Raw genomic sequence first — 26,349 nt, 5'->3', positions numbered from 1 at the left:
ATGTCAACAAAAGCACTGGTTACAGAAGCAAAATAGATGGACGCAAAAATTAAAATAGATAACTTAAACATCAAAATGAAAATGAAATTTTGGCCATCAAAGGGCATAATCAACAGAGTGAAAGGCAGCCCACACAATGGGAGAGAAGATTTGTAATCATATATCTGATAAAGGGTTAATAACCAGAATATATAAAGAACTCCTACAACTCAACAACAAAAAGCAAACAACCCAATTAAAAAATGGGTGAAGGACTCGAATAGACATTTTCCCAAAGAAGATGTACAAAAGGCCAATGAGCACATGAAAAAATGTGCAGTACCATTAAACATGAGGGAAATGCAAACCACAATGGGATACCACCTTGTACCAATTAGGATGGTTACTGTCAAAAACCAGAAAAATGTTGGTGTTGATGTGAAGAAACTGTAATCCTTATGAGCTCTTGGAGGAACATAAAATGGTGCAGCTGCTATGGAAAAAATTAAGCAGTACCTCAAAAAAATTAAAAATGGAATTGCCATATGATCCAGTAATTCTACTTCTGGATAGACAATCAAAAAGAATTGAAAACAGGATCTTGAAGAGATATTTGTACACCCATGTTCATAGCATTATTCACAATGGCTAAAAGTAGAAGCAACGAAAGTGTCCATCAACAGATGAATAAATAAGTAAAATGTGGTCTGTACATACAAAGTATATAACTATGTTATAACTGACACTTTATAACATAGATGAACCTTGAGAACATTATGCTGAGTGAAACAGCCATTACAAGACAAATACCACATAATTCCACTTCTTTAAGGTGCCTATAGGAGGGCGCCTGGGTGGCTCAGCGGGTTAAGCCGCTGCCTTCGGCTCAGGTCATGATCTCAGGGTCCTGGGATCGAGTCCCACATCGGGCTCTCTGTTCAGCAGGGAGCCTGCTTCCCTCTCTCTCTCTCTCTGCCTGCCTCTCTATCTGCTTGTGATCTCTCTCTGTCAAATAAATAAATAAAATCTTAAAAAAAAAAAAAGGTGCCTATAGGAATCAAATTCATATAGACAGAAAATAGAAAAGTGGTTGCCAGAGGCTGGGGGATGAGGAGGGAGGATTGATTCTAATGGGTCCAGAATTCAGTTTGGAAGATGAAAGCAGCTCTGGAGAAAAATGGTGATAATGGTTGCAAAACAATATAATGTATTTAATGCCATTAAACTTAAAAATGGTTAAGACAATAAATTTTATGTGACATGCATTTTACCACAATTTAAAAAAAAAATGCCTCCCAAAACTTTATTTTTGAGTAAATATCTTTCAATTTTTTCCCACTATATTAAGGTCTATAGATATTTTTATCAGAATAACTATTGAACGAAAAAATGCATATAGACAATTAAAAATACTTAAGTTAGAATATAGTTACTCTTTGTAGGGAAAAGAAATTGGCATTGTGTTCAATTATTTATCATGATAAAATGCCCCCTAAACCTGCATGATTGGGCCAAGATATTACTTTTACTTTGATGTTTTTCTCCAAGTTTTAGCATTTCTTATAAAAAAAAATTTTCTACTTCATTTTTTTAAAGATTTTATTTATTTATTTGACAGACAGAGATCACAAGTAGGCAGAGGGGCAGGCAGAGAGAGAGAGGAGGAAGCAGGCTCCCCACAGAGCAGAGAGCCCAATGTGGGGCTCGATCCCAGGACCCTGGGATCATGACCTGAGCCGAAGGCAGAGGCTTTAACCCACTGAGCCACCCAGGCGCCCCTTGGGAGGCATTTTTAAAACAAAATTTTTATTTAAAAAATCTTTAAAGTAAAAATTTTGGAAAAAAATCTGAAAAATATTCATTTTGAAAAACTGAGACTAATATATACATTTATTACCTCTGATCTCGGAGTCCTCTGAAGTCTCAGACATACACACACAAATGTGTATTAAAATTATTTAGTTAAAATACCTGTTTTCAGTATATTCAATAATTTCCATTATCATATTTTTTACTTATAACTTGACCCTTGTATTAGTAAAACTATCATCTGTCTCTGGGCTATCTGGCATGAGAAATGTAGCTAGCAACGCTGATACAAATGAAAATTTGTGAATTGCTGAATATAGCTCTATAGATGACATAGGTAGAAATACTGTCTGTATTGACTAAAATAGGATAAAAGATGATGTTAAAACTCTCAGAGAATGTCACACATCTAGAAGACATGTATCAATGCTTGAGGTTATTTTCAGATCACAGAAATATTACAATAATCATTCAGAAATCTGAGACTGGTCAACCTGTTAGCAGTCAATCTGTTAAAAGCCTGAAACAGATTAATAACCTTTGACTTCTAAATTTCAATAATGTCATAAGCTATTTTTCCAAAGACATAGAGCAATTAAAATTAAATTTAGACTGCAACGTGGAGGTCTTAAAGGCAGTGAAGCTTTGTGAGACAGACTTATAGGAGAGCTGAGCCATGATTTCTATAGAATGTGCCTGGTGGAAAATTTTCTGATTTAAGCTACTCTTCTAAGAGAGAGGAAAGTCTGTGGCAACGTTATTTTAGGAATCGCAATAGTTGAAGATCTGTCTTCATCATGACATGGAACAGCCATGTTTTTATCTTCAAAGGAATCTAAAGCTATGTCCTTCTGAGGTGGGATAAAGCGAGTAGCATTTTTTTTACAAAGTGAAGAAAATGCAACATTACAGAAAACAGGGGAAGTTACTCTTTGAGAGGGATGCTGTTGAACCACAGGTGGAGAATGATCTGTATGGTGATTCTGAGAACATGATGAAGGGAAACTTTCCTTGATTGGCCTCTTTCTTCAATATCGGTGGCAGTTTCATTTTGTTGACAGGTGTAGGAAATAATAGCTGGAAGGGAAGCTAAGGCTGATGTGCTATGCTGACAAGTGTTTCCACCAACAGTGTGTAGATGGGCTGAAGGATTAGCTCTTGTTCCCAAACTCATAAAATGCGTAAGGTCAAATTCAGGAGAACAAGAGTTTAGATATTTTTCAGCACCAGAAATACTTGAGTTTTTAGAAACTCTTTCAATTTCATCTGTATTAAAGATGCTTTGACCACTTGATTGAAGATCAAAAAAACAAGCATTCTCATAACAGGAAATTACACTGAGTTTAGGGGCAGAGAAAAAACTTTGGAATCTAAGGCCAAGATGGTCTGAGGAAGATTTTAAATCACGGAAGGCTCTTTTTCCTTGAGAATCAAAGTTAGCTCTACTGTGTTGACGGTTGGGGAAAATATTGCTTTTCTGAAGTTTAGCAAGTAAAGAACGTCTTCTTCCAGAGAAAGATGAGTGAATAGAAGATAAATTTTTACTTCCTCTACGTGAACTGACATTACATATTGCAGACAGATGAGTTCTTTTAGGATTAAGAGATCGATGACTTAAAGAAGAAGCTTCATGCCGCAGGAGGTCTGAAGTAACTTGATCTGCAGGATAATTTGGTCGCAAGTTCTGGTCCTGTTTGCTGCGGCTAGAGTGAGAAAAGTGTCAAATGAGGGGGAAAAAAAAACACACCAAAAAACCAAGGAGCAGAGGTGGAAACCTGCCAAGCCTTCTGAAGAGTGATATCTACTTTATCGATATGGAAGCAGTAGGGAATGAGAAAATTATGGCAGCTGAATTGAGGGTCACACAGATGTCCCCCCCACCCCCAATGCCCTAGTCTAAAAGATTATCTCTACTTGGACAGTACCTGCCCACTCTGTTAAACCTTGGGAAGATCAGTTGAAAGAATCAGGGAAACAGGCAGAAAGACCAGGGGAAACATACCACAAGGCATGAGAATGAAAATATCCCCTGAAGGAAAGGAGAGGGTTTCCTCTTTTAAAAATAGTAAATCATAATATCTGTTTGAGATTCTTGAACTACCACACTTAAAGGAGTTAAGTAGAATAAATGTATGCCCTGTTGACTAATACATTTTAAAATAGTAACCATGGAAGAAGCAGGACGTCTCTGGAGAGAATACTTCAGATAAAATGCCCAGAGTCCTCGTATTCAGTTATTGTGGGAAACTAAAGGAAGCGTTAAAGCTGGGTTCATGAACATGTCAGTGTTCTTTAGCACATGAACGCATATGGAACAATGGGGCTTTTTCTTTTCTTTTTAAAGGCTTACCTTAAGTATTTTCCCATATTGAATTTAATCCAAAGTAAATCTCTCCCTTCCTTCCTAAGCCATCATCCTTAAGCCATAAAAATGCCCTGTGTAGGTGGAACAGGTCAGAAGACTGAACACTTAACCTGTGTGTGGAATTAACATAGCGATAACACAGAATGTGATGACGGCAGACTCTAGAATCTCATGACATCAGGTTCAGATAAAACTGTTCTGTGGCTTGCCTTTCTGAAAAGCTGCAATCCATGTGATGGGGGAATGCGTATTCTAACTTCATCATGTTCAAGGAGTCAGCCAATAAATCAAGAGACGAGAAAACAGGATAAGGCAGTAACGTATATAATATCTGCACGATCTTTTGCTTGGAACTGTCTCTCTCACTAGCCGCCCTGCACACCCCTGGCTTACTAATTCATTCTACTTTCACATGAACACTCTTCACCCCAGGTTTTTATCCCCTCCAGTAGTACAGAAAATTACCATTACAGATTTTGGTCCAAAGATATATGGAGAAGGGGAAAAAAAACCCAAAACCTGAAGAGCCAAAATCACTGCCCCCCGAATGAAAAAGCTTTCTCTATGCGGGCAGTAAAGCTCACCATCTGATAGCGCGTGCCAGACACAGAGATTAGAGATCTGCTGTGTTATTGTTTCTAGCTCCTTGAAACAACTTACACCCATTTAAAGATAAGGATAACAGAGTCCTCAGAAAGGAAATACTGTCCTTTCCTTTTCCAAACCAACTTGGAGCCCCATCCATGTCATAGGTATGTGTGTCAAGCCAGTGATGACATAAAACAGTGCCTTGAATATAAACTTTTCAACGTCTCAATATTCTGAACACCCTGATGCCATGTTCTGATTTTTCTTCCCTTCCTAACAATCTTCTTTGGTAAACCTTTGGACAAACTACTTTTCAAAGGCCCAACACTCTCATTTTCATCATATAATTGTCAGATCTGATTTTACCTTACACATAAGTTAATACATTCATCGGTTAATGTCTCACACACAGTTCTTGGGTCAGAAGAAGAGGACTTTATTACGCACAGCAATAATACAGCATATCCAGTGGTATGATCACTGGCATATTTATGCTGGTTCTCCCAGACCCCAGGTCCCCCACAAGGGCAACGCAGAGGGCCTGGAGATTCCCGCATTTGCACTGACTCATGTTACAAAGAAAGGAACGCTGAGCTTAGGGAACCTACTACAGTGACCCCAAGTGATAAGCAGATCTGCTAAATGTTCTTTTGGTCCTGGAGGAGAACATCACCTCATTCTTCAGGGTTTCTCCCCACAGTCCTAAATATGTCCTGGACAAAGAGTGGTCGGTCATGCAGACCTTATATCCTTCCCAAACATTAACTCAAAATGGAACACAGACCTAAATATAAAACGCAAAACTATAAAACTCTAAGTAGACAACACGGGAGAAAACCTAGAATACATTTGGGTCTGGCGATGACTTTTTAGATAGAACACCAAAGGCATGTTCCCCCACTTCGGCCCACTCCTCGGTATTAACTCCAAAAGGCTCTGCACTCTACCTCTTCGCTCTTCCCAGGCAACACATTCTGCCGAGCAATGCCATTCATTCCTACAGCATTCAGCATCATACACGTATTGGTGGGATGGCTGGAACAGGAATGACTTTCCCTGAAGGAATGCTTCTCTCAGATCTTCAGCTGCTTCCTTTCACAGGCTACCGGTGGGTGAATGCTCATGCCGGCAATGGCTTCCATCTTTTGCCCAGTCCTGCCTAGGAGGGTCTAGAAGGCAAGGGGACTTGGCCCTTACTGCTCTGTCCTTGGCCTTTGGAGCTCTGGTTAAAGTTAGAACACAGTATCTCTCTTTAACATTCTGTTATCTTGTTTTAAAAAGATCTGTATTTGACTTGGAAGACTCTGTTTTGTTTTCGAATGTACCTGGGGATCCTACATGGTGCTGGGCACAGAGTGGGCATTCCCAGAGAATCAATAAAGAAGACACAAACCTTCCTTTATTATCCCATTTTTAAAAGAAATTCATAGATGAGAAGACCAAAATATAAATAAACTATGATGAGATGCCCAACCTTATTAGTGTTCGGGGAAACGCAAACTGAAATCATGATTAGTTACTACTTCGTCTCTACCAAGTTGCCTAAAATTAAAAAGTCTAACTGTAAGAATTTGTATGGGAAAATAAGAATTCTCATATACTGGCACACTCTGAGGAATAGGTTAGTAATATAGCATAAGACTCTATTTGGTCTACAACTCAGCAACCACTTCTAAATATATACTTTGAAGTTATTCCACCTGTGCCTAAGGAAATATGAAGGTATTCAATAAAGCATTGTTTGGAAGAACCAAAAAACATCCATCCACAGGGAAATAAGTTAAGGCATATTCATACAACGGAATGCAGCATAGTAACGGAAAAGAATGAAATAAATTTACATACATCAATCTGGAAAAATCTTAAAACATTTGATGCAAAAGTGAGTTACAAAATGTTATATACCATATAATGCCATTTATGTACATCTTGAGAACCAAACACCATTTGTTCATTGTTGATGTAAACATGCACATGTTTCAAACTTTCAAAGGAAGACTCTACACCAACTTTAAGATAATGGTTACTTCCACGAGAAAGGACTACAAAAAGGATTTCATTTATGTGGCAATACTTTATTTTTAAAAATCCTAATCAAAAAACAATTTTGTGTGTGTACAAATGTGCTCTTCTACAGTCTTTCAACATGAAAGAACACAGAAGCACCACATCAAGGAATATGTGAAATTGTCTCTCTCTCAAGGCCTTGAGAAACTGAAGTGCAACAGTAAAACTGTCTTGGCAGAAGTAAATAATAGTAAGAATAAAAAATGTAAATGAACAAAAGGCAAAGACTATATATTTTGGCTCTCGAAATGAAAATTCAAAGATTTTAAAAAAGATTCATGTATCTATTTATTCGAGAGAAAGCATGAGTAGTGAGCAGGGGGAAGGTCAGAAGGAGAGGGAGAGACAGAATCCCAAACAGCCTCCTCACTGAGCATGAAGCCCAAGGCAGGGCTCGACCTCACAACCCACAGATCATGAGCTGAGCTGAAATCACGAGTTGGATGCTTAATTGACTGAGCCATGGGCACCCCGAAAACATAAATAGTTTTTAATAAAATCTCAAAAGCCTTTTCGGTCTGTGGTCTTGCTGGCATCACCATCCTTTATTATTTGTAGAGTAATATCTAAGATACTGCGTACTGTGGCTTGCATTATGGCTTGGCGTTCTTTTGGGGGTAGATTTGTAGGGTTTTTCTTTTCAAATAATTGTATGTCTGTTGATACCATCTGCAGCTATCATATGAACTTAACACTAAAAGGAAAATACTTACATCAAGAAAAAAAGAAAGAAGGCCTGTAGGATTACTATACAACCATGATTTACCTAAGAGAAATGTTTCATTTTGAAACACATCTAATCTTTACTTTTTTACTTTTTTTTAAAGATTTTTAAAAATTTATTTTACAGAGAGAGACACAGCGAGAGAGGGAACACAAGCAGGGGAAATGGGAGAGGGAGAAGCGGGCTTCCTGCCAAGCGGGGAGCCCGATGTGGGGCTTGATCCCAGGACTCCAGGATCAAAACCCGAGCTGAAAGCAGACACTTAATAACTGAGTTACACAGGCACCCCTCCTTTCTTTCTTTTAAAAAAGATTTTATTTATTCATTTGAGAGAGAGAACGAGCAAGCATGAGCCAGGGAGAGGGGCAGAGGGAGAGGGAGAACCATGGGGCTCCATCCAAGGACCCTAGGATCATAACCTGAACCGAAGGCAGATGCTTAACCAACTGAGCCACCCAGGAGCTCTGAAACACATCTATTCTTTGTAAAGTTCACTTAAAATGAAGAACTGTGAGTTTATTAGGGGTATTACTTTAATCTAAACTGGAACAAGATGGAACTTTTGAAGGAAAGGTTTCTAAAGCTTTACATAACATTGTGATTTAAAGAACTTTTTAAACCCATGGTTCGATACAACCTTTATAGATAAAAGTTGACAGAAAAAGGAGCAGTGAGCGGCTTGAAAAAGAAAATGAGCTACAAAGTTTTCAGAAATAAGGAAGGACTTCTGTTTAAGTGGAAAACACTACTGCAAACTCGTGACCTTGAAAATATTTCAAACTCTTTTTCTTTACCCTGACCCTAAATGGGCCCAAGCAAGCTCTGGTATCACCCTGCCCACAAACAGGCGCTCTGCACACCCGGCTGCTGCTGTCTAGTACAATGTGTCCCTGAAAGGAACCCACGCTGCCAAGGCAGTGGCTGACTCCCAAGCCTTGGAGCAGGGACAAAAACAAAATCAGTCGAAACATAATATTACCAAGAAGCACAGATGCTTTCCAAGATGTTCACGCTAGTGCTAAGAAGGAAAAATAAGAAACTTGACAGGCCCTCTGATGGCCACATTATGAGAATTTGCGCCTCTGGGACCATCACCTCCACAGTGAAGTAGATGAAATTAGCTAAGTCCTACAAAGTCAACTCCCTACGCCCGTAATGATACTATGTACGAAGACAGGCATGCAGAAGACACTGTGTGCAGAAAATGGTTTCTACTGATATACCCATTCAAGTTTTTGATACCACCTAAGGATATGACTGGGTTTTGCTCTCTTCTTGTGTAGAAAGAACAGCGTCAGCAAATTGTGACTGGCACCCTTTTTACTAAAAGGTGTCAAAAGCTCCAGGAACCTTTGGCAAAAGATAAAATTTACATATGGAACATGCAATTATCATTTGATGTTTAATTTTGCTGTCCAGGACACTGCTGTATCAAGGATACATCTCAATTTAAATATGTTAATGGGGCTAAGATGGTATCTTACCATGACCAGACATTTCTGTCTCGTGGGAGGTTTATCAGGACAGGCAGTCTTAAATTTACACAAATACTCTTTATAGAGACCTGGTTTTTAAAAAGTACATTATTTATTTAAAAAGCTTGTCTCGGGGCGCCTCGGTGGCTCAGTGGGTTAAAGCCTCTGCCTTCGGCTCAGGTCATGATCCCAGGGTCCTGGGATCAAGCCCCACGTCGGGCTCTCTGCTCAGTGGGAAGCCTGCTTCCTCCTCTCTCTCTGCCTGCCTCTCTGCCTGCTTGTGATCTCTCTGTCAAATAAATAAATAAATCTTTAAAAAAATAAAATAAAATAAAACAATAAAAAGCTTGTCTCTAGGTTTTTATTTAGAAAGGTATTAAAATTTTTTTTTCTCTATCTTATTCCTCTCTCAAAAAAAAATCCATGTTGTTTCTTGTTTTGTTTATTTTACTGAAGTGCAGCTAAGTAGGAAAAAGTTTCCCTCTACTTTGTTAAGTATATAATCTATAATTATATACTAGTCCAAGTCATTAGGGCTGCCTTGCTTCTACTCTAGTATTCTGTTGCTAACAAGGCCCCCAGGATCGAGCAAGAAGGAATGTCGGGTGCCTGGGTGGCTCAGTGGGTTAAGCCGCTGCCTTCGGCTCAGGTCATGATCTCAGGGTCCTGGGATCGAGTCCCACATCGGGCTCTCTGCTCGCAGAGAGCCTGCTTCCCTCTCTCTCTCTCTGCCTGCCTCTCTATCTACTTGTGATCTCTCTTTATCAAATAAATAAATAAAATCTTTAAAAAAAAAAAAAAAGAAGAAGGAATGTCTTACCTGACATCAATCTTAAAGTTTTTATTTGCCGTCTGTGGCTGTCATTCATAAATTTCACAAATCCTCCTTGAATTCACATAAACAATTTACGCCTACACTATTACTTGAAGTTAATTAAGTCCCACGATGACCTTGCTTTCATTTGTCTAAACTTATCTTTTTAAAAATTTAAATTAATTAGCTAACATTTGGTACATCATTAGTTTCGGATGTAGTGATTCAATAATTCATCAGTTTCATATAACACCCAGTACCCATCACACAATGTGCCCTCCTTAATGCCCATTACCCAGTAACCCCATCCCTCCTCCATCCGCCTCCCTTCGGTTTGTTTCCTGTAGTTAAGAGTTTCTCATGGTTTATCTCCCTCTCTGATGACTTCCCCTTCAGCTTTCCCCTCCCTTCCTCTAAGATCCTCTGAGCTGCTACTTATATTCCACATATGAGTGAAACCATGTAACTGTCTTTTTCTGATCATCCCACACTTATCTTAAACTTATGAGAGGCTGCCTCTCTTCCTAGAATCCTAGAAGTTCTTGAACAAGCCTGTGCTCAATCTAACCTGGGTCTTTTTGGATGAAGGGTTACCCAGCCTTTTGGCCTCCACTCCTTTACTAGGACTGCCGTCTCTCCTCCCAGTCTAGGGGATCCTCTCTGGCTAGTCCTTAGTTCCACCATGTCCTTTTGAAGATGTTCTTGCCACATCAATGCCCAATGCTGTGTTGGGATCTTTGTCTCCGCTCGAGTACAAAACTGCAGTTCTTTATACCTGTAATACTTAGCAGCACCTTTGCAGAGTTGTGGTTCCGGAATATTTACAAGTATCCTTGACTCCTTTTCGTCACTGCACTGCCAACTTTAAAATCAGTCAACAACTTGTTGTTCAGAACACAAATGTTTACAACCTTCCTGCTCTCTAGATCCATCATCTGTGGCTCTTCCCTATCTGATTTTTCACAGAGTTCATATATAAAAATGCTAAGTAATCCCAGTCCTAGCATGATGCCAAAGACCTGATCAACCGTTTACATTTCTTCACCTATGAAATCACACTTTTATCCCGACCCACTGTTTTCTCTCTTCTCTCTCCTCCCTTCTCCCAATTCCATGGTGATGTAGCAGAACACTCATTCATTCATGAAAGTTATCATCATCTACTCTGTGCTAGGTACAAAAACAAGATGTTAAGAATATAACAAAATAGGGGCGCCTGGGTGGCTCAGTAGGTTAAGCATCTGCCTTCGGCTCGGGTCATGATCCCAGGGTTCTGGGATCACGCCCCACGTGAGGCTCCCTGCTCAGATGGAAGTCTGCTTCTCCCTCTCTCTCTGCCTGCTGCTCCTCCTGCTTGTGCCCTCCATCTCTCCTTGTCAAATAAATAAAATCTTTTTAAAAAAGAGAATATAATAAAATAAACATAGTGTCCCTGCCCTAAAGAACCTCTAGTAATTCTTTATTTACTTGCCTATTTTACTCCTCAAAAACACTAGCTGGGAACAGCTTTTTGTTTTTTGTTTTTAAATCATAAATCATTTGTTTTTCTTCTAAAAGAGTGTTTTTTATGTTCTTGATTTTAGAATTCAAAGGTTTACCACTGTGGATGGTGAGGATGAGACTGAATCACTTGTACCTTCTCAAATCTTTTTAGGTCTGCACTGCCCAATTCAGTAAACCACTAGTCCCCTGGCTATTTAAATTAGTTACAATTAAATAAGATTAAGAATTCAGTTTCTCAGTTGCACTAAGTACACTGCAGGTGCTTAATGGCTAAGATGGTTAATCACTACCATACTGGCAGCATAGACTTAGACCATTTCCATCATCACAGAAAGTTCTAGCTGAGAGCACTCCTTGGACAGTTCTTATATAAGGGGTCATGCCATGGCCACATATAAAAATAAGTTACACATTCTGGCAAACAATTAATGACTTTTTCATTACTCATGATGGCACTTGGTGCTAGTAAGTCACTTATATTCTTTTTATCAGTGCAGTCTAAATTATCTTAAATACAGACCACTATCGAATATAGTTTTAATTATGATGTAAGCCAAATAATTTTTTTAATCTTATTACTAGCAGAATACATAACTGGAAATGCATAATGAAAATACCTAAATATAATAGCAATAAGGAAATAAATAATCAATTCAACATGGGAAACATCATGGAGAAACTTACCCTCCTTCACTTTCTGCTTCCTCTGAACTATTACTTGTTCCAGAACTTTGAACTGTGGCAAGCCTTCTTTTTCTAGCTCTGTGCTGAGGACTTATCTTATGAACAGTTATCCGCCCTCCAAGTTCACCTTGTATATATTCCTCCAGCTTTGGAATGGTTTCTTTAAGAACTCTGATTTCCTCTTTGAGTTCTTCCATATTTATCAGTAATTCATTTAACTTCTCCAATATCTGAAGCTGCCTTCCTTGAAAGATTGCTGCTGTGCCTTGGCCATTATACATTTCATCTTGAAAAGTCATGGAATCAAACTTATTACCCAGAGAAAGAAATTTAGGTAAACTCAGTGTTGTCCTTGATTTTCGAACCTTGTGGTACCACAAAAGAAGCAAGCTGATTCCAGTAGTTCCCACCATGATGCCAACTATCAGTTCTTTGTTTGTAGAATGAGGCATTTCTTGGGCTTTGCTTCTAAAATTGAAAGCATAAATGTAAATAAATGTTGTTTCTGTCTTTACCCAAGACAAAAATATTAAAGCTTTCTCAATCGACAAAAGTCCACATCATAGACACACAGACACACACACAAACACATGAAAAATCATAAACTAAAATATACTGTAAGTATAGTATATTTATTTCTAAAATGTATGTGGCCCAATAGAAATATTTACTTTAAGGGTATCATTGAAGTCCAGTGTAAAGTTTCAATTTTAATTCAGAATTTGTATTCTACATGACTGATCTGAAATTTATTCTTTATCATACATTTTTAAAGAATATGATAGTGGTAAAAGCATCATTATACATTTCTGAAAAAAAAAGCTATTTAAGAATTCAAATTATGAAAAAAAAAGAATTCAAATTGTGCTTAACTCTGTTTGAAACTTTTATCTGTATAAAATTGGTATGATGATTTCTGAGTCTTATCCAATCTTTAAGGAAGTTCAAGGAGCTTTTCTTGGCACCCAGTTCACATGTATACTTAGAGTAATACGCATTTTCAAAGCCCAAGGATTTGGAATATAAAATATATCAGAGAGCCCTGGCAAGTTTGTAACCTACCTCTTCTCTGTTTTATTCGGCATGCAGAGCAAAAACACTACCACATGAAGGCTTCATCACCTTTCTTCTTCTGATTCAGAATGCCTCTGCTCCTCACATTTCTATTTCTGAGGTCTTAATGTTTTTATTTTCTTTCAAATTTTCCTCTTTTTTAAAGTAGCAAAAATGTCCTTCCTTTGACTCTTCTCTCCATCTGAACTTTCACTGTTTTACATCCAAGGCTCAAGTGTTTGCCTGCCTAATTCCACACAAACTCAGCTACTTTGACTAAATGCACCATAATTTTTCCTTGGTATATCCCATCTTCCTAGTTTTATTGCTTATTTCTGTTCTTAAAATCAGAAGACCATTAATGAAAAACAATAATATAGTTAATAATATATTATCAAATAAACATATATAATATTAAATATATAAGTAAACATATAAAATATAATAAAAATATAATATTTATAATAGTATAACATTCCTTTCCTCCCAAGACTTTAAAATGGCAATAAGTATATTAGTACTATAATAAACTTCTGTGTTTAGAATAAAATATAGTGAGGCTTCTTTACAGACTTTGAAGTTCTCAAAATTATTTTCCCATCAATAGCCACTACTTTGTATATACCTTTATTAAATTTTGTTAGCAATTTGAGAGAAATGTTACAAATAATGGTAAACTGTCTGTTACAGGAATTTGAATTCACGAAATTTCTGGTTTATTTTTCTTGACACTTTCTCAAGGAGCATACTAATAGAGCATTGCCACCTATGATCCCCAAGAAAAAGGAAACAAATGAGGTAAGTTCTGTGAGCTCCCTGGGTTTTTAATTTGAGGCATTTTTGGACTATGGCACAGGAACAGGAAAACCAAACAAAGCCTGGTAGTCTACTGACTTGAACAGAGAACAAAGTTCAGAGAATCTGACGGACCTAGAATTTGTGTGGCACATTAGTGAAGATGAAGAAAGTATGTAGAGAAAGAGCTCTAGAAATATGCATAGGAGTCTCCTTAAATCTTTAACTGAATACCAGTCTGAACATGCATAGAGTCAAATCCCATCTGCCCAGGCAAATGAACAATTTCCAGGAAGCTATAAACCTAATTATTCCTAAAGATTACACAAATTCCCATCAGCCAGACTGGAGAGTGTTTATCAAATATCTGAGGCTTTCAGTAGAGATCTCAGAAGGCTAATATCTTGGAAACTAACCCTAGAATTAAGATCTATTTAGATTTGTTCTAAAATAGATTAAAAATGAGCCTCCAAAGGATCAAACTAATTCACAAATAATTTAACTGCCTTCAAGAGAAAGTCCAAAACTCTTTAAAGAAATTGAAAAAGTTCAGAAGGCAATGACATAAAATCACAATGTTGATCATCCAATCGAAAATAACTAGATACACAAAGAATCAGGAAAAGGATGGAGATGATGTAATTAGCAGACAGGATGTTAAAATAACGATTACAAATATGTTCACTATTTAATATAAATATTAAAAATATGTTACAGGGGCACCTGGGTGGCTCAGTTGGTTAAGCATCTGCCTTTGGCTCAGGTCATGATCCCAGGGTCCTGGGATTGAGCCCCACATCAGGCTCCTTGCTCAACAGGGAGCCTGCTTCTCCCTCTCCCACTCCCCTTGCTTATGCACCCTCTCTCTCTTGTCAAATAAATCTTTAAAAAAAAGATGTTACAGAAAAACATAAACATGATGAGGAGAAAAATAGAAGGTGTTAAGCAGAACCAAAGAGAACTTCTGGAGATGAAAAATAAAATATCTGAAATAAAATTTTATTGATTGAGATTAACGGAAGAAAAAACATTGTGGAGAAAAAAGTCAACAAACCTGAAGACAAAGTAACAAGCAAAAAAACAATGAAGTGACATCTTTAAAGTACTGGAAGAAACTGTCAACTTACATTTCTATACCGAATGGAATATTTTTTAGAAGTGAGGGTAAAACAAAGATTCTTTAAAGTGTTTGTTTTTTTTTCCTAAGATTTTATTTATTTGTCAGAGAGAGAGAGAATGAGCTCAAACAGGAGGACTGGCAAGGAGATGGAGAAGCAGGCTCCCTGTTGAGCAAGGAGACAGAGGCAGGACTTGATCCCAGGACTCTGGGATCATGAACTGAGCGCAAAGCAGACGCTTAACAGACTGAGCCATGCAGGTGTCCCAAACAAAGACTTTTTTAGACAAAGGAAAGTTGAGAGAATTCATTGCCATCAGATACGCACTACAAGAAATGCTAACAGAGGTTCTTCAGGCAGAAGGAAAATGGTAACAGACAGAAACCTGAATCTACACAGAAGATTGGCAAGTACAAGGGTATATATGAAAGTCATTTTTCCCACTTAAAAGATTTCTTTATAAAATATTTGCTTATCACAGCAAAAATGATATTAACCAATTATGGGGTTTATATGTAGAAGTAAAAAAAAAAAAAAAAATGAGGACAACAATAGCCCAAGTATGGGAGGGGACAAAGTAGAATATACTGTTGTAAGGGTCATGGATTATAACACAGTGTTGTTATAGTAAGTTAAAGATGTACTGTTGTAAATCCAAGGGTTAAAAACTAAACAAACAACAGCAACAGTTTAAAAAAACTCCTTGAAGGTGTGAATAATAAGCCAAGAGTGGAGATAAAAATGTAATACTAAAGATATTCAGTTAGTCCAAAAGAGGTCAGAAAAGGGTGAAAAAAAGAACAAATGGGAAAACAGAAAGCAAGTAAGGAGAGAAGAAATGATGTCATGACTATATTGGAAAATGGTGCCAAAAAGATGGGAGATATAAAAGCATTTCTATCTGGGCATGGACAAGATCCAATTCTTTAAATAAAGGAATATAAAATGATGAAGTAAAAGATCAGAGAATCACTGAAGCACGAAACTTGAGAAGGCAGAGGGATGGACGGTCCACAGGGCACAGGCACAGACCCTGACCTTTGATGGAAACACAAACCATTCATTCATAGGAAGGAAAGAAAAGGCAGATTATGTGAGCAGATTCAGGAAGGTGGGTAGATGGGACAGTGGGAACTTATGAAAGTTCTTTGTGGTTGCTTCATTGTTCTAAGTGAACTAGGAAACAAAATAAACAGCTGAGAGTGAGGACAGGGAAAGGCGCACTAGAAAGATGTGAATTCTGAATTCAGTTGTGTACCTGAAATGTGCCTTTCTAGGGTCTATAGCTCACGATCACACATACTTGAGCAAAGCATTGTTTGTTATACTCTAAATGAGCAACTAAATGTGGTGCTTCAAATGGTCCCCACTGGAGCGTGAATAAGATTATTTCCAAGAAATCTGCCTAAGAGAAAGTGTTTTCGGATTCCTTAAGTAATATATTAGATGATATGCACTGAATGCAGGGAGGATCCTAGCTAGATGCTCCATTTCATCACAGGTCTCAGTGTAAAAGAGAAGGACTAAGGATTTTAAAATAATTTTTCAGAAGTTACTGGTGAATATTATATCCAAGAGAATTAAGACTCCCTTCTTCCAAAGCCAAAGATTCTAGAAGAAAGGCTGAGTGCTTAATCTGGCCTGCCTGACCTCAGGGAAGTTTTCCTGGACTTAATTTTTTTTTAAACAAAAAGCATTTTTTACCTAATTGTTAGAATGGAACTGTAAGTCTAACCATTCGTCTTTTCCTATCCTGTCCAGGAGACACAGCAGCAGTAGATTGGGATCAATTCAGCTAAAGTTGTGGGTAATTATTAGCTGTACGCTTATTTACATACACACACACACACACACACACACATGCACGTGCACAAAATATATCACCAAACTAAATTATTTTGAAAGATTATTGCAAAAAAGGCAACAGATAATAATAAAAGTCACTATGTGCCCATGACCTCCATTTGCATTATGTCTACTAACCACGCATCAAACTTGATCTTCTTGGCTTTTTGTCAATAAAAAGATTAATGCAGAATGTTCCTATGCTGATCCGGAGGTCTATTAAAAGAAATCTTCCTATTCTGATTGCTTTCTTGGCTCATGGGCCTTCCTTGAACTTTACACGAGAAAAATGTAGCCTAGTTTGAAAATATTTTCATTTAATCAAGTAAATAAACGGAAGTTAGGAAGGCGATCTGATCCCTGAGACTGTCCCAGGTTCAAATAAGTGGCCAGGGGCATGAATTTTCATTTGACCTTTTCTTTAGGAATTATACCAATTCCAAATTATATCTTGGAGGCAGGTCCTATTATTATCTCTATTTTGCAGAAAGCAAACTGAGGCATACTGCCTGCTGTCAAGTCATTTACGCAGGGGCTGTGCGACTAGGACAGGAAAACCATTACCCTGATAACTCCTGGACGAATGGCTGCCTGAGGAAGGTTCAGAGAGCATCCATAAGGATATGAAGGAGGGTGCTGCCTGGGCAGAGATGTTCGCAGCTGAAACAGGATTTCAGAACTATAAAAATCAACAGGGGGAAAAACTAGAATCAATCAGTGGAGCAGGTATTGCTTTTAAATAACCACAATGAGAGACTAATAGTGCAAGCTGTGTTTGAGTTTTTTACCAGTATAAAATAAACCTGGTTCTAAGCCACCAATCTGAAAAATGCCTCTCATTAAAAATAGTAACTAGCAAGGGCACCTGGGTGGTGCAGTTGGTGCCAGATTCTTGGTTTCTGCTCAGATCATGAGCTCAGGGTCCTGAGATCGAGCCCCTCCTCAGACTCACCTTTAAGTCTTAAGACTCTTCCTCTCCTTGTTCCTGTCCACTGCACTCACTCTCTCTCTAAAAATAAATAAATCATAAAAAAACTAGCAAAGTAATAAATCAGAACACTTGTTTACCTGCAGTATAATTTCAAAGGCTGTATTACATTATTTGTGTAACTTCTATATGTTTAATTATCAAATTAGTGTATTTACACTATCCTTTAGTATAAAAACACAGTAATTAAAAAATGTATGGACTAGATAATCAAATGCTAAGTATCAGTCCCCTTACAAGTCTTGATTTGTAAGGTGCTAGTAATAATAGAAAATGACACATTATTTTAATAAAAAATATTGTCATCTAAAGCTAATGGATAATACATAATTATTTGCAGATGAGAACCAAGAATCCTACTGAAGTAATAAATCACCAAAATGTTAACGCTAAAGAAATTTTTACATTAATTTTTAGAAATGGAAATTGTGTTTTATCAACTTACAATGTTTTCAGCAATATCTACCATATATTCATTTAATTCATCAGCAGAATCTTAGGGGGAATTACATAAAATATGTAACTCTGGTACTTGGAGGACGTATGAAAAATTTTGCAAGAAGGGGAAAGGAATACCATGGGTTACACTCAGGCCTGAGGTTTGATTCCCATAGGATTGTCTCTGAGACCTTGAACTGGCAATCACAGCGACCTGGATAACCTAGTATTTCCAAGTGAATTCTAATACTCCTTTTTCATCAGGTTCTCATTAGTTTTCCTATTTAATAATTTCTTTTAAACTCAGGGCTCGCTGATGTTTGGCTTCTTTGCAGATATTTGGGGCACTGAAAATTTGGCCTTTCTTTTGTGTAAAATAGAGAATCGGAGTCTGAGCAAAACAGAACACAACAAAAATGTTTGCCGGAGACTGTGCGGGGACCCGGCGTCTCCGGCTGAAACCCCTTCGGCTTGCAGGGACCCACCGGGGCGCGCAGCACACCGCCAGCTTCCCATGCACCCACGACGGGCGGCCTGCGTGAAACACCGGCGAGTTCCAGGACTGAAGCTTCCAGACGCCGGCTCGACAGGGCTGCTCCAGAAGGGGAGAGCCACAGCCCGCCGGGGCAGCCCCCGGGAGGACGCGGCGCAGCGCCAGCCGGCGGAAGGATGCCCCGCGGGGCGTCTGCGGCAGGGACCCCCCGCGGAACCCGGAAGTGCCGCAGCGGCCGCCGGAAGTGCCGCCTCAGACCTCCGCTCTGCCGTCGCGTCCGGGTCTGGCCTGCGCCAGGCGAGCCTCCCATTGCTCACCTCCCCACGCACCTGAGTTCGCCGCTCGGGCCTTTTCGCGGTCGTCGAACGGGGACCCGGGACCTGCGGCTGGGCGGACGGGAGCGGAGCGGCGGCCGGGCGGACAGCAGCCGGGAGCCCGCGGGTCCCCCCGTCCGGCCCCGCGGCCCGCCGCGTCCTGACCCAGATAGTGGAGGCGCCGGGGGAGGAGCCCGCGGCGGCTCGCCCTACGGCTCCCGCCTCTTCCCGCGGGGGGTTCGACTTACCCGGGCGGGCATCCAGCGCACCTTTTCCAGAAGGAGAATGCGTTCCGCCGGCGCCTCGGCCCGCACGGCATATTGTTGCCGGGATGCCGCCCCCCCTCCAAGCCTGTCTCCCTCGGGTCTCCGGCCCTGGCTCCGGGCCAGCCGCGACAGGCCCAGCGCGTCTGTCCCATCACTGCCGCTCCCCAAACCCGCCTGCACCTGGCTCCCGCGCCCAAACTCACCCTTACCCCAGTATACCCTTATTTGTTACCCCTCCTAGGCATAACCTTGAAGTTCAGTCTTCATTGCAGGGTAGGGCAGACGTCAAATTTAGGCTTGCACAGAACTTAGTGTTGATTACTAAATTCCCCACCAGTGTACTGAATGGAATTAAAAACAGATCACTCCTATTTGCTAAGAAAAAAAAAATCTTGCTCTATGAAAAATTAAAAGGCTTGTTTTATCATCTATACAATGCTATTTACTGATGGGGGTTCTCTAGGATCCTAAGGTGTTTTTTGAGTTTTAAGCAAGCTGCATTAAAGAATAAGCAAGCCTAGCCATAGCCACAGTCATTTTATTAAAACAAAGTTATATTTTGGAAGACTGCAGGCTAACACTTCTAAGATTTGAAACTAGCTAGAATAGCACTCCGTTCCAAAAACCACTTCTTCATTTTACGGTTTGCAAGGATATCACAATACAATGCTAATACTTGTTTTGTTTTTCCAGAATACAATATAATGTAAACCTATTATGCAAAGTGATAATAGGGTTTTGTTTGTTTTTTTTAAAATAAGATTTGGTTATAAAAGAAACTATACTGTCTCTTCTGTAATACTTAAAGGAAGCTTAAAGCACCATGCGATTTAAGCTTTTCCAGAAGCAGCCCACTGAGTTGTTCACTGCTATGTCCTCAGTACACAGCACAAAGGAGATCCTCAATAAAAACATGGAGTGTGAGTGGAGAACAAGGCCCTACCAACTTTCTGCTCCAAGAGGAAGATGGCAGCTGGTACTGACTTGTTCTTCAAATTCAGGAAGTAGGATAAAGTAGCTAGACTCTCATTTACCTACCTAACACCTGTTCCTCTGCCTGCCACCAGTATCTTTGATTCTGTTCCTTGCTTAGTAAAAATTTTCTGAGAGGTAGAAACTGAGATAGTGGTAGCCATTGATCTTTGGTTAAGTTAAAACTAAACAGCACAGAGAAGAGCTACTCTTGCCAGGAACTGTTGTATGGATAACCTAAAAAAGAAGGAATGACTCCCCCACCCTTCCTGGAGTATAGCATCAAAGGAACTACTAAAGGGGGGTTTGGGAAACAACAGGAGTTTCAAAGTTTCTGTTGGCCATGGGCAAATATTTGTGTTCCCCCAAAGTTCATGTATTTAAACCCTAATCCCCAAAGTGATGTGATTTGGAGGTAGGGCTTTTGGCCGATAACTTGGTTATGAGGTTGGAGTCCTGTGAATAGGATTACTGCTCTTATTAGAAGACTGAGAGACCAGAGCTCTCTTTTTCTCCCATGTGAGGATACAGTGAGAAGCCTGCTGTCTGCAACCTGGAAAAGGACTCTTTCCAAAACCCAACCCACACTGGCACCATGATCTTGGGTTCCAGCCTCCGGGGCTATGAGAAACAAGTGTCACTTAAGCCACCCAGCCTATGGAAATTTGTTCTAGCAGCTGGAACTGATTGAGACACTTTTCTCCATCAAAACTAGCACAGTGCTACAATGATCTGGCCCTTCCCAGTTTGTCCTCACCTGCTTCTCCAGCTTTTCCCTACCAGACATCATTCTGAACTTCAGCTATAGCCAAACTGTCTTCCCATCTTTTCATAAGCCACAGATTTTCCAGTCTCTGTGTGCTCTTCAGGGTGCCCTCTGTGCCTAGAATACCCTCCCGTTCACCGCTGGTCAAAAACCAATTCATCCAGTTAATCCGCTTCTCTCGGGAAGCTCCTCTGTACATTTTTCTCCTCCCCAAAAGATGTGCCCATCCATGCACCCATCAAAACTTTTGGGGAAGGATAAGGATTCAAATAATCACAAAACCCTTCCCCCCTGCTTTGCAGACACCTCTCTCTCATACCCAGTTTTATTACTGCTTGGCCATTGACTGTTGGGTCCTTGAGATTGGGCTCTTCAAGGCAAGGATGTATCTATCTTGGTGTCCCCAGTTCACATACTCAAGGACACAGTGCACATACTCAATATCAAATAAATATTTTGAAAAGGAATTTTTAAAAATAATATGTATAGTCAAGAAAAAAGCATTAAGACATTTGAAGCCTTTCCTGCTGTAGAGCACATGTTATGGGTTTATCAGGGTTTTTTATTTTGTTATGTTTTGTTTTATTTCTTGGGTTTTATTTAAGTGGTTTTATTTCCAGGAAGCAATTGAAAGACCAAGTTGGTTTTAGCCCTATAACAGTGATCAATGTACTCTATGGTTAATTATTCATATACTTCCTTGTGCAATTATTTCCAGATCTTTTTATCACCTATCAACTTAGGGAACAGACCATTAAGGGTGAAGAAACTGTTTAGTTAGAAGGCAATCAAGGGTTTTGCCTCCATTTCCTTGAGAAGATATAGTCTTGTTCTAGAAATTTGATCTGGATTTTACTTAAAGGAATCTATGATGGGGATATTGCCATTTACATTCCAATCCATTATATTTTTGCTCTTGGTATATTCTAATTTACAACCTGAATTGCTGTGAATTGCAGGTTGAGCTGTAAATGTAAGTACCCCCCAGGCCAGACCCCCAACCCCTACCTCAAAACAGCAACATATACCTTCTTCTCCAGCCTGGGGTCAAGGAAGTGTTTTGTTGCTAAATAACTGAAGACATCATTCTAAAATTAGGGACACACTAACCAAGAAGAGAGAGAGAGTCCCAAGGCTGGCTGCACAAAGAGCAGCCTGGAGGAGCCCGCCAGCGCCACCGAAGCTCCAGGTTTCCCAGGTCAGACCTGGGGACCAGAGGAGAGCCAACAGCAACAACAGCCACAACAAAAATACTGTATCTTACACTCCATTCTTGCTTCCTTCTTTGGATGACTTGTCCTATTCCATCGTTCCAGCCATCCAGTGAGAGAAGTAACATTATAGGTGAGGAAGCAGGGGCTTGCAGAGGTGAAGAAGCAGGGGCTTGCAGAGGTGAAGAAATTTGGCCCCAGTCCCACAGTCGCTTTTAGAGGCAATAATCAAACCTAGATTTTTGTGAATGCCTTTCCTCTCAACCACCTCCAGTGAGGCCCGCTATCCTGATGCCTGATAGAACATTCAATCGAGGTTCATCAGAACACCTCTCATAAGCACATCCCAGAAGTTCAGAGGTGATATTGTCCTGTTTCATCTCCCTAGTCAGTTAATAATGGGGTTCAGCCTTCATTGCTCCTCTTACAAGAGGGCCTGAATCTCCAGATCAGAGCACTTTACCCCACGGGGAGCTTCTTTCGTGGGGTTAACCATGATATCTAAGCCACAGGTGCATACAGAATTATGGTGCATCGAGTATGCTCAGGTTAGTCTAGGAATAGACTTGGGGAAAAGAGGGAAAATAATACTATATCTAATGCAGGTGGAGTGCTTTTGGGGAATATTTTTATTTTAGGGGACCCCCAGAACACAAGAAAATTACCCCCCAAACTATGAAATTACTCTGAGATTACTATGACCAAATTGGACTTTCCAAGGGGAAAATGCTTTCTATGAAAAAAGCGTAAGAGTAAGTTTATTAACAGTTTCCACATGACTAAATAATTAGTGTAATAAACTGTTAATCACTTACATACAATAAAATAGCTGTGCTGAATAAAACTTAAAATGGTATTTTAGAAAAATACATAGGAAAGAAAAATTAGCAACAATATTTATGTAATACTACATAGCAATCTAATGTTGAAACCATTTATTAAAAATATGACAACCTCATTGAAATATGGAATTCTTATTCAAAACTTCCTGCTTGGCTAGAAAAATTAAGTTTTTGTGCAATGAAGAAACAGTTATTTTCAGAAAAGCATATACTTTGCCTGATTGATACCAACCTTGTTCGATGATGATCAGCAGTTTTTCTGGGACAGTTAAAGATAGGAATGAAGTTTCTTCTGAAATTGCAGAAGGCTTTCTAAGTCACATTCTTACCGTGGTTTCCTGTAGACAGGCCGTTTAAAGCATAGCCTTGTATACACTCGAAAATGGAACTCACAGAGTAAAGAGGAGTCTTGCCCCTCCCTTACGCATGTTTTCTTCATCTTGAGAGAAAATGTTCAGGGACATTCATGATTTATTTGTCAACTTCACAAGCCGAGGTCAGTTTCCTTGTGGCAGGCTTAAGATAAAGTCAAATGTTCATCAGTTAAGCAAAATATTGTTACAATATATGCATATACAAACTAGTTAAAATAACTGGATAGTTTCAATTATACATAAGTAGAACAAAAGATTTCATTTTGAACTTGGGTGGTAAGTCAGTTTTGTACAAGGTTCAGGCTGGGAAAATTTAGGTTAGCAGTTTCCCAGACCCACTGTCCTCAGACTATTTAAAGAGAAGTAGTTTCTCCTTAGGAGCAAATCTCTTTCAAAAAATTGTTCAGTAGGGACGCCTGGGTGGCTCAGTTGGTTAAGTGGCTGCCTTTGGCTCGGGTTTTGATACCGGTGTCCTGGGATCGAGTCCCGCATGGGGCTCCTTGCTCGGCGGGGAGCCTGCTTCGTCCTCTGCCTCTGCCTGCAGCTCTGTCTGCCTGTGCTCGCACTCTCTCTCTCTCTCTCTAGTGGATAAATAAAATTTAAAAAAAAAATTGTTCAGTAGAGACGGCCTCTTGTATGCAAATAAATCTATAAGAAGAAAACACCCTTGTGCCATAATAGAGACACATTAATTCACCATTCATCGTTAAAACTTTTTCCATTTTATAAAGATTTATACTCCCATTATTACAATTAAGACACATACAAAAGTGAATCTAGACAAAGATGAACATTGCAGTTCACCACTGTAATGATTTTAGAAGAAAGCTTGACTCCTAAAGCAAGTGACTAACCTGTTAGTATCAAGATCTAAAATAATTGTGGTTTGTTTGGAACTTGGAATATATCTTATGAAAATCACATTATAAATTGTGGTTTGTTTTCTTTTCTTCTTTTTTTCTTTAAGATTTTATTTATTTATTTGGCAGAGAGATCACAAGTAGGCAGAGAGGCAGGCAGAGAGAAAGGGGGAAGCAGGCTCCCTGTTAAGCAGAGAGCCTGATGTGGGGCTTGATCCCAGGACCACGACCTGAGCCGAAGGCAGAGGCTTAACCCACTGAGCCACCCAGGTGCCCCTGTGGTTTGTTTTCTAAGTAACCCCATAAAATCCCTCATAGTCTATATGAAAACATAACTATATGGTTTCCGCTGAATTCTCAATCAGAACTGTTGATGTCAGGATATCACCCACCTTTAGCTATGGCCCTAGCTGTTTCCACTTAGGGAGGTAAAAAAAAAAAAAAAAAAAAAGCGGACTTGTTCCTGCCAGTTGCAGCAGCTAATAGCGGTCCAATGAAAAGAGAGACCCCGGGGTGCCTGGGTGGCTCAGTGGGTTGAAGCCTCTGCCTTCGGCTCAGGTCATGATCCCAGGGTCCTGGGATCCATCCCCGTATCGGGTTCTCCGCTCAGCAGGGAGCCTGCTTCCTCCTCTCTCTGCCTGCCTCTCTGCCTACTTGTGATCTCTCTGTGTCTGTCAAATAAATAAATAAAATCTTTAAAAAAAAAAGAAAAGAGAGACCCCATCTTCCAGCTATGGCATCTGCTTACCAACTAATTAAAAAAAGGAATTCTTCCTACCTCCAACCGCAGCCTCTGCTGAATTTTCTAGCAAAGAAAGAACTGTCCATTTAGCCACAGGGGTCTTTATTTCTCAACTGAGGCAAAACAACTATTCCATGCTCCTCCAAAAAAAAAAATCAAGATAAGATAAAATAAAATAAAAAGACAATTCCAACAGTAATGACATTTATTCTCTCTGTAGTAAAAACCTCCCATTTCTCAAACAGAAGGAACTCTTCTTCTAGATGTAATGACTGGCTAGTCACTCGTGGTATAGAAAGTGTAACTCAAAGGGTGTCTGTATTTAACAAATGAAAGCCTGCTAAACTAATTTTAATTATGTAGATAGTCACATAGAAAAATACAACACAGCTTTACAGAGTGACAGCAATTAAAAAAAAATTAACAGAGAGAATCCAACTTTTGCCATAAAGGCACTTCTAGTCTTTTCCTTTGCTAAATATTTGTGATCGTGAAGACACGACCAAAAATAAGCAGTATTTTTTTCTCCCCTTTTTAATGTGTAAAAACTGTGAAGATCTTTCACCAACATGCTGTAATTGCCACTGTGGCCCAGGTTAGGGCTTCAAAGGCATCAAATATCTAAAGGAAAAATGAAAATTTCAGTTGATCCAAATATGTTTAAATACTTGACCAGCATCAACCACCTTTCCTAAAAAAAGTCCTCATCCTGCCTCTCCCTTATCTCACACCCAGCACTACCAGAAACGATAAGAGAATACTTCCTGTTCACAGACTTGTCTTCCTGCTTCCGCAACCATTTATCAGCCCCTTGAGGAAAATCCTAACACTGCTCTCATGAAGGGGACAAAGGTCTCCTAATGTCCCAAATTACAGCCTTTGGAGCTCTTTGGAACAGGGTTTTTCAACTTCAGTCCTACTGACCTTTGGCACTAGAGAATTATTTTGTTGGCTATCCAGCATATTCCTAGTCTCCACCCACCAGGTGCTGGTAGATTTAGAAGTTACCCATCGTGGAAACTCAGCCCTTAACAGTGAGTGGCCCCAGTCACAAACACGCACATTTTCCTAAAGAATTAAATACTCCATGGGCAGGCTTGTTAACCAACGCCCAAACATCAAATGAATGTGATGTGAGTTTTTAATTTCTAAGTTTAGATAATTTTTCTTAAAAGCATGGGCCATGTCTTACTCATTTTTTATCCTCATACTTGACATTCACTAATATACATCTTGAATGAATAAATAGATTGACAGATACATT

At 39.5% G+C, this 26,349-nt stretch overlaps 1 protein-coding gene across 9 annotated transcripts in view; it reads right to left on the bottom strand.

Annotated features, from left to right (window-relative positions):
- RMDN2 (regulator of microtubule dynamics 2) overlaps positions 1 to 19,242 on the bottom strand; it is a 64,712-nt gene extending 45,470 nt beyond the window's left edge. For 2 of the 9 annotated variants that reach the window (XM_045979859.1, XM_045979852.1), the window contains exons 1-3: positions 19,068 to 19,225; positions 17,384 to 17,498; positions 12,009 to 12,476 (exon numbers count right to left, since the gene is read on the bottom strand). In XM_045979859.1, the coding sequence (XP_045835815.1) occupies positions 12,009 to 12,460 (452 nt within the window). In that variant the 5' untranslated portion in view covers positions 12,461 to 12,476; positions 17,384 to 17,498; positions 19,068 to 19,225. Of the gene's footprint in view, positions 1 to 12,008; positions 12,477 to 17,383; positions 17,499 to 17,771; positions 17,829 to 18,730; positions 18,884 to 19,067 lie in introns of those variants that run through there. The other 7 variants (XM_045979853.1, XM_045979855.1, XM_045979854.1 and 4 more) reach the window with 7 other exon arrangements.
- Positions 19,243 to 26,349: the final 7,107 nt, after the last annotated feature.

This window comes from Meles meles, chromosome 15 (assembly GCF_922984935.1).
Source record: "Meles meles chromosome 15, mMelMel3.1 paternal haplotype, whole genome shotgun sequence".
NCBI lineage: Eukaryota > Metazoa > Chordata > Mammalia > Carnivora > Mustelidae > Meles > Meles meles.
This window is presented reverse-complemented; position numbering and strand designations above follow the sequence as displayed.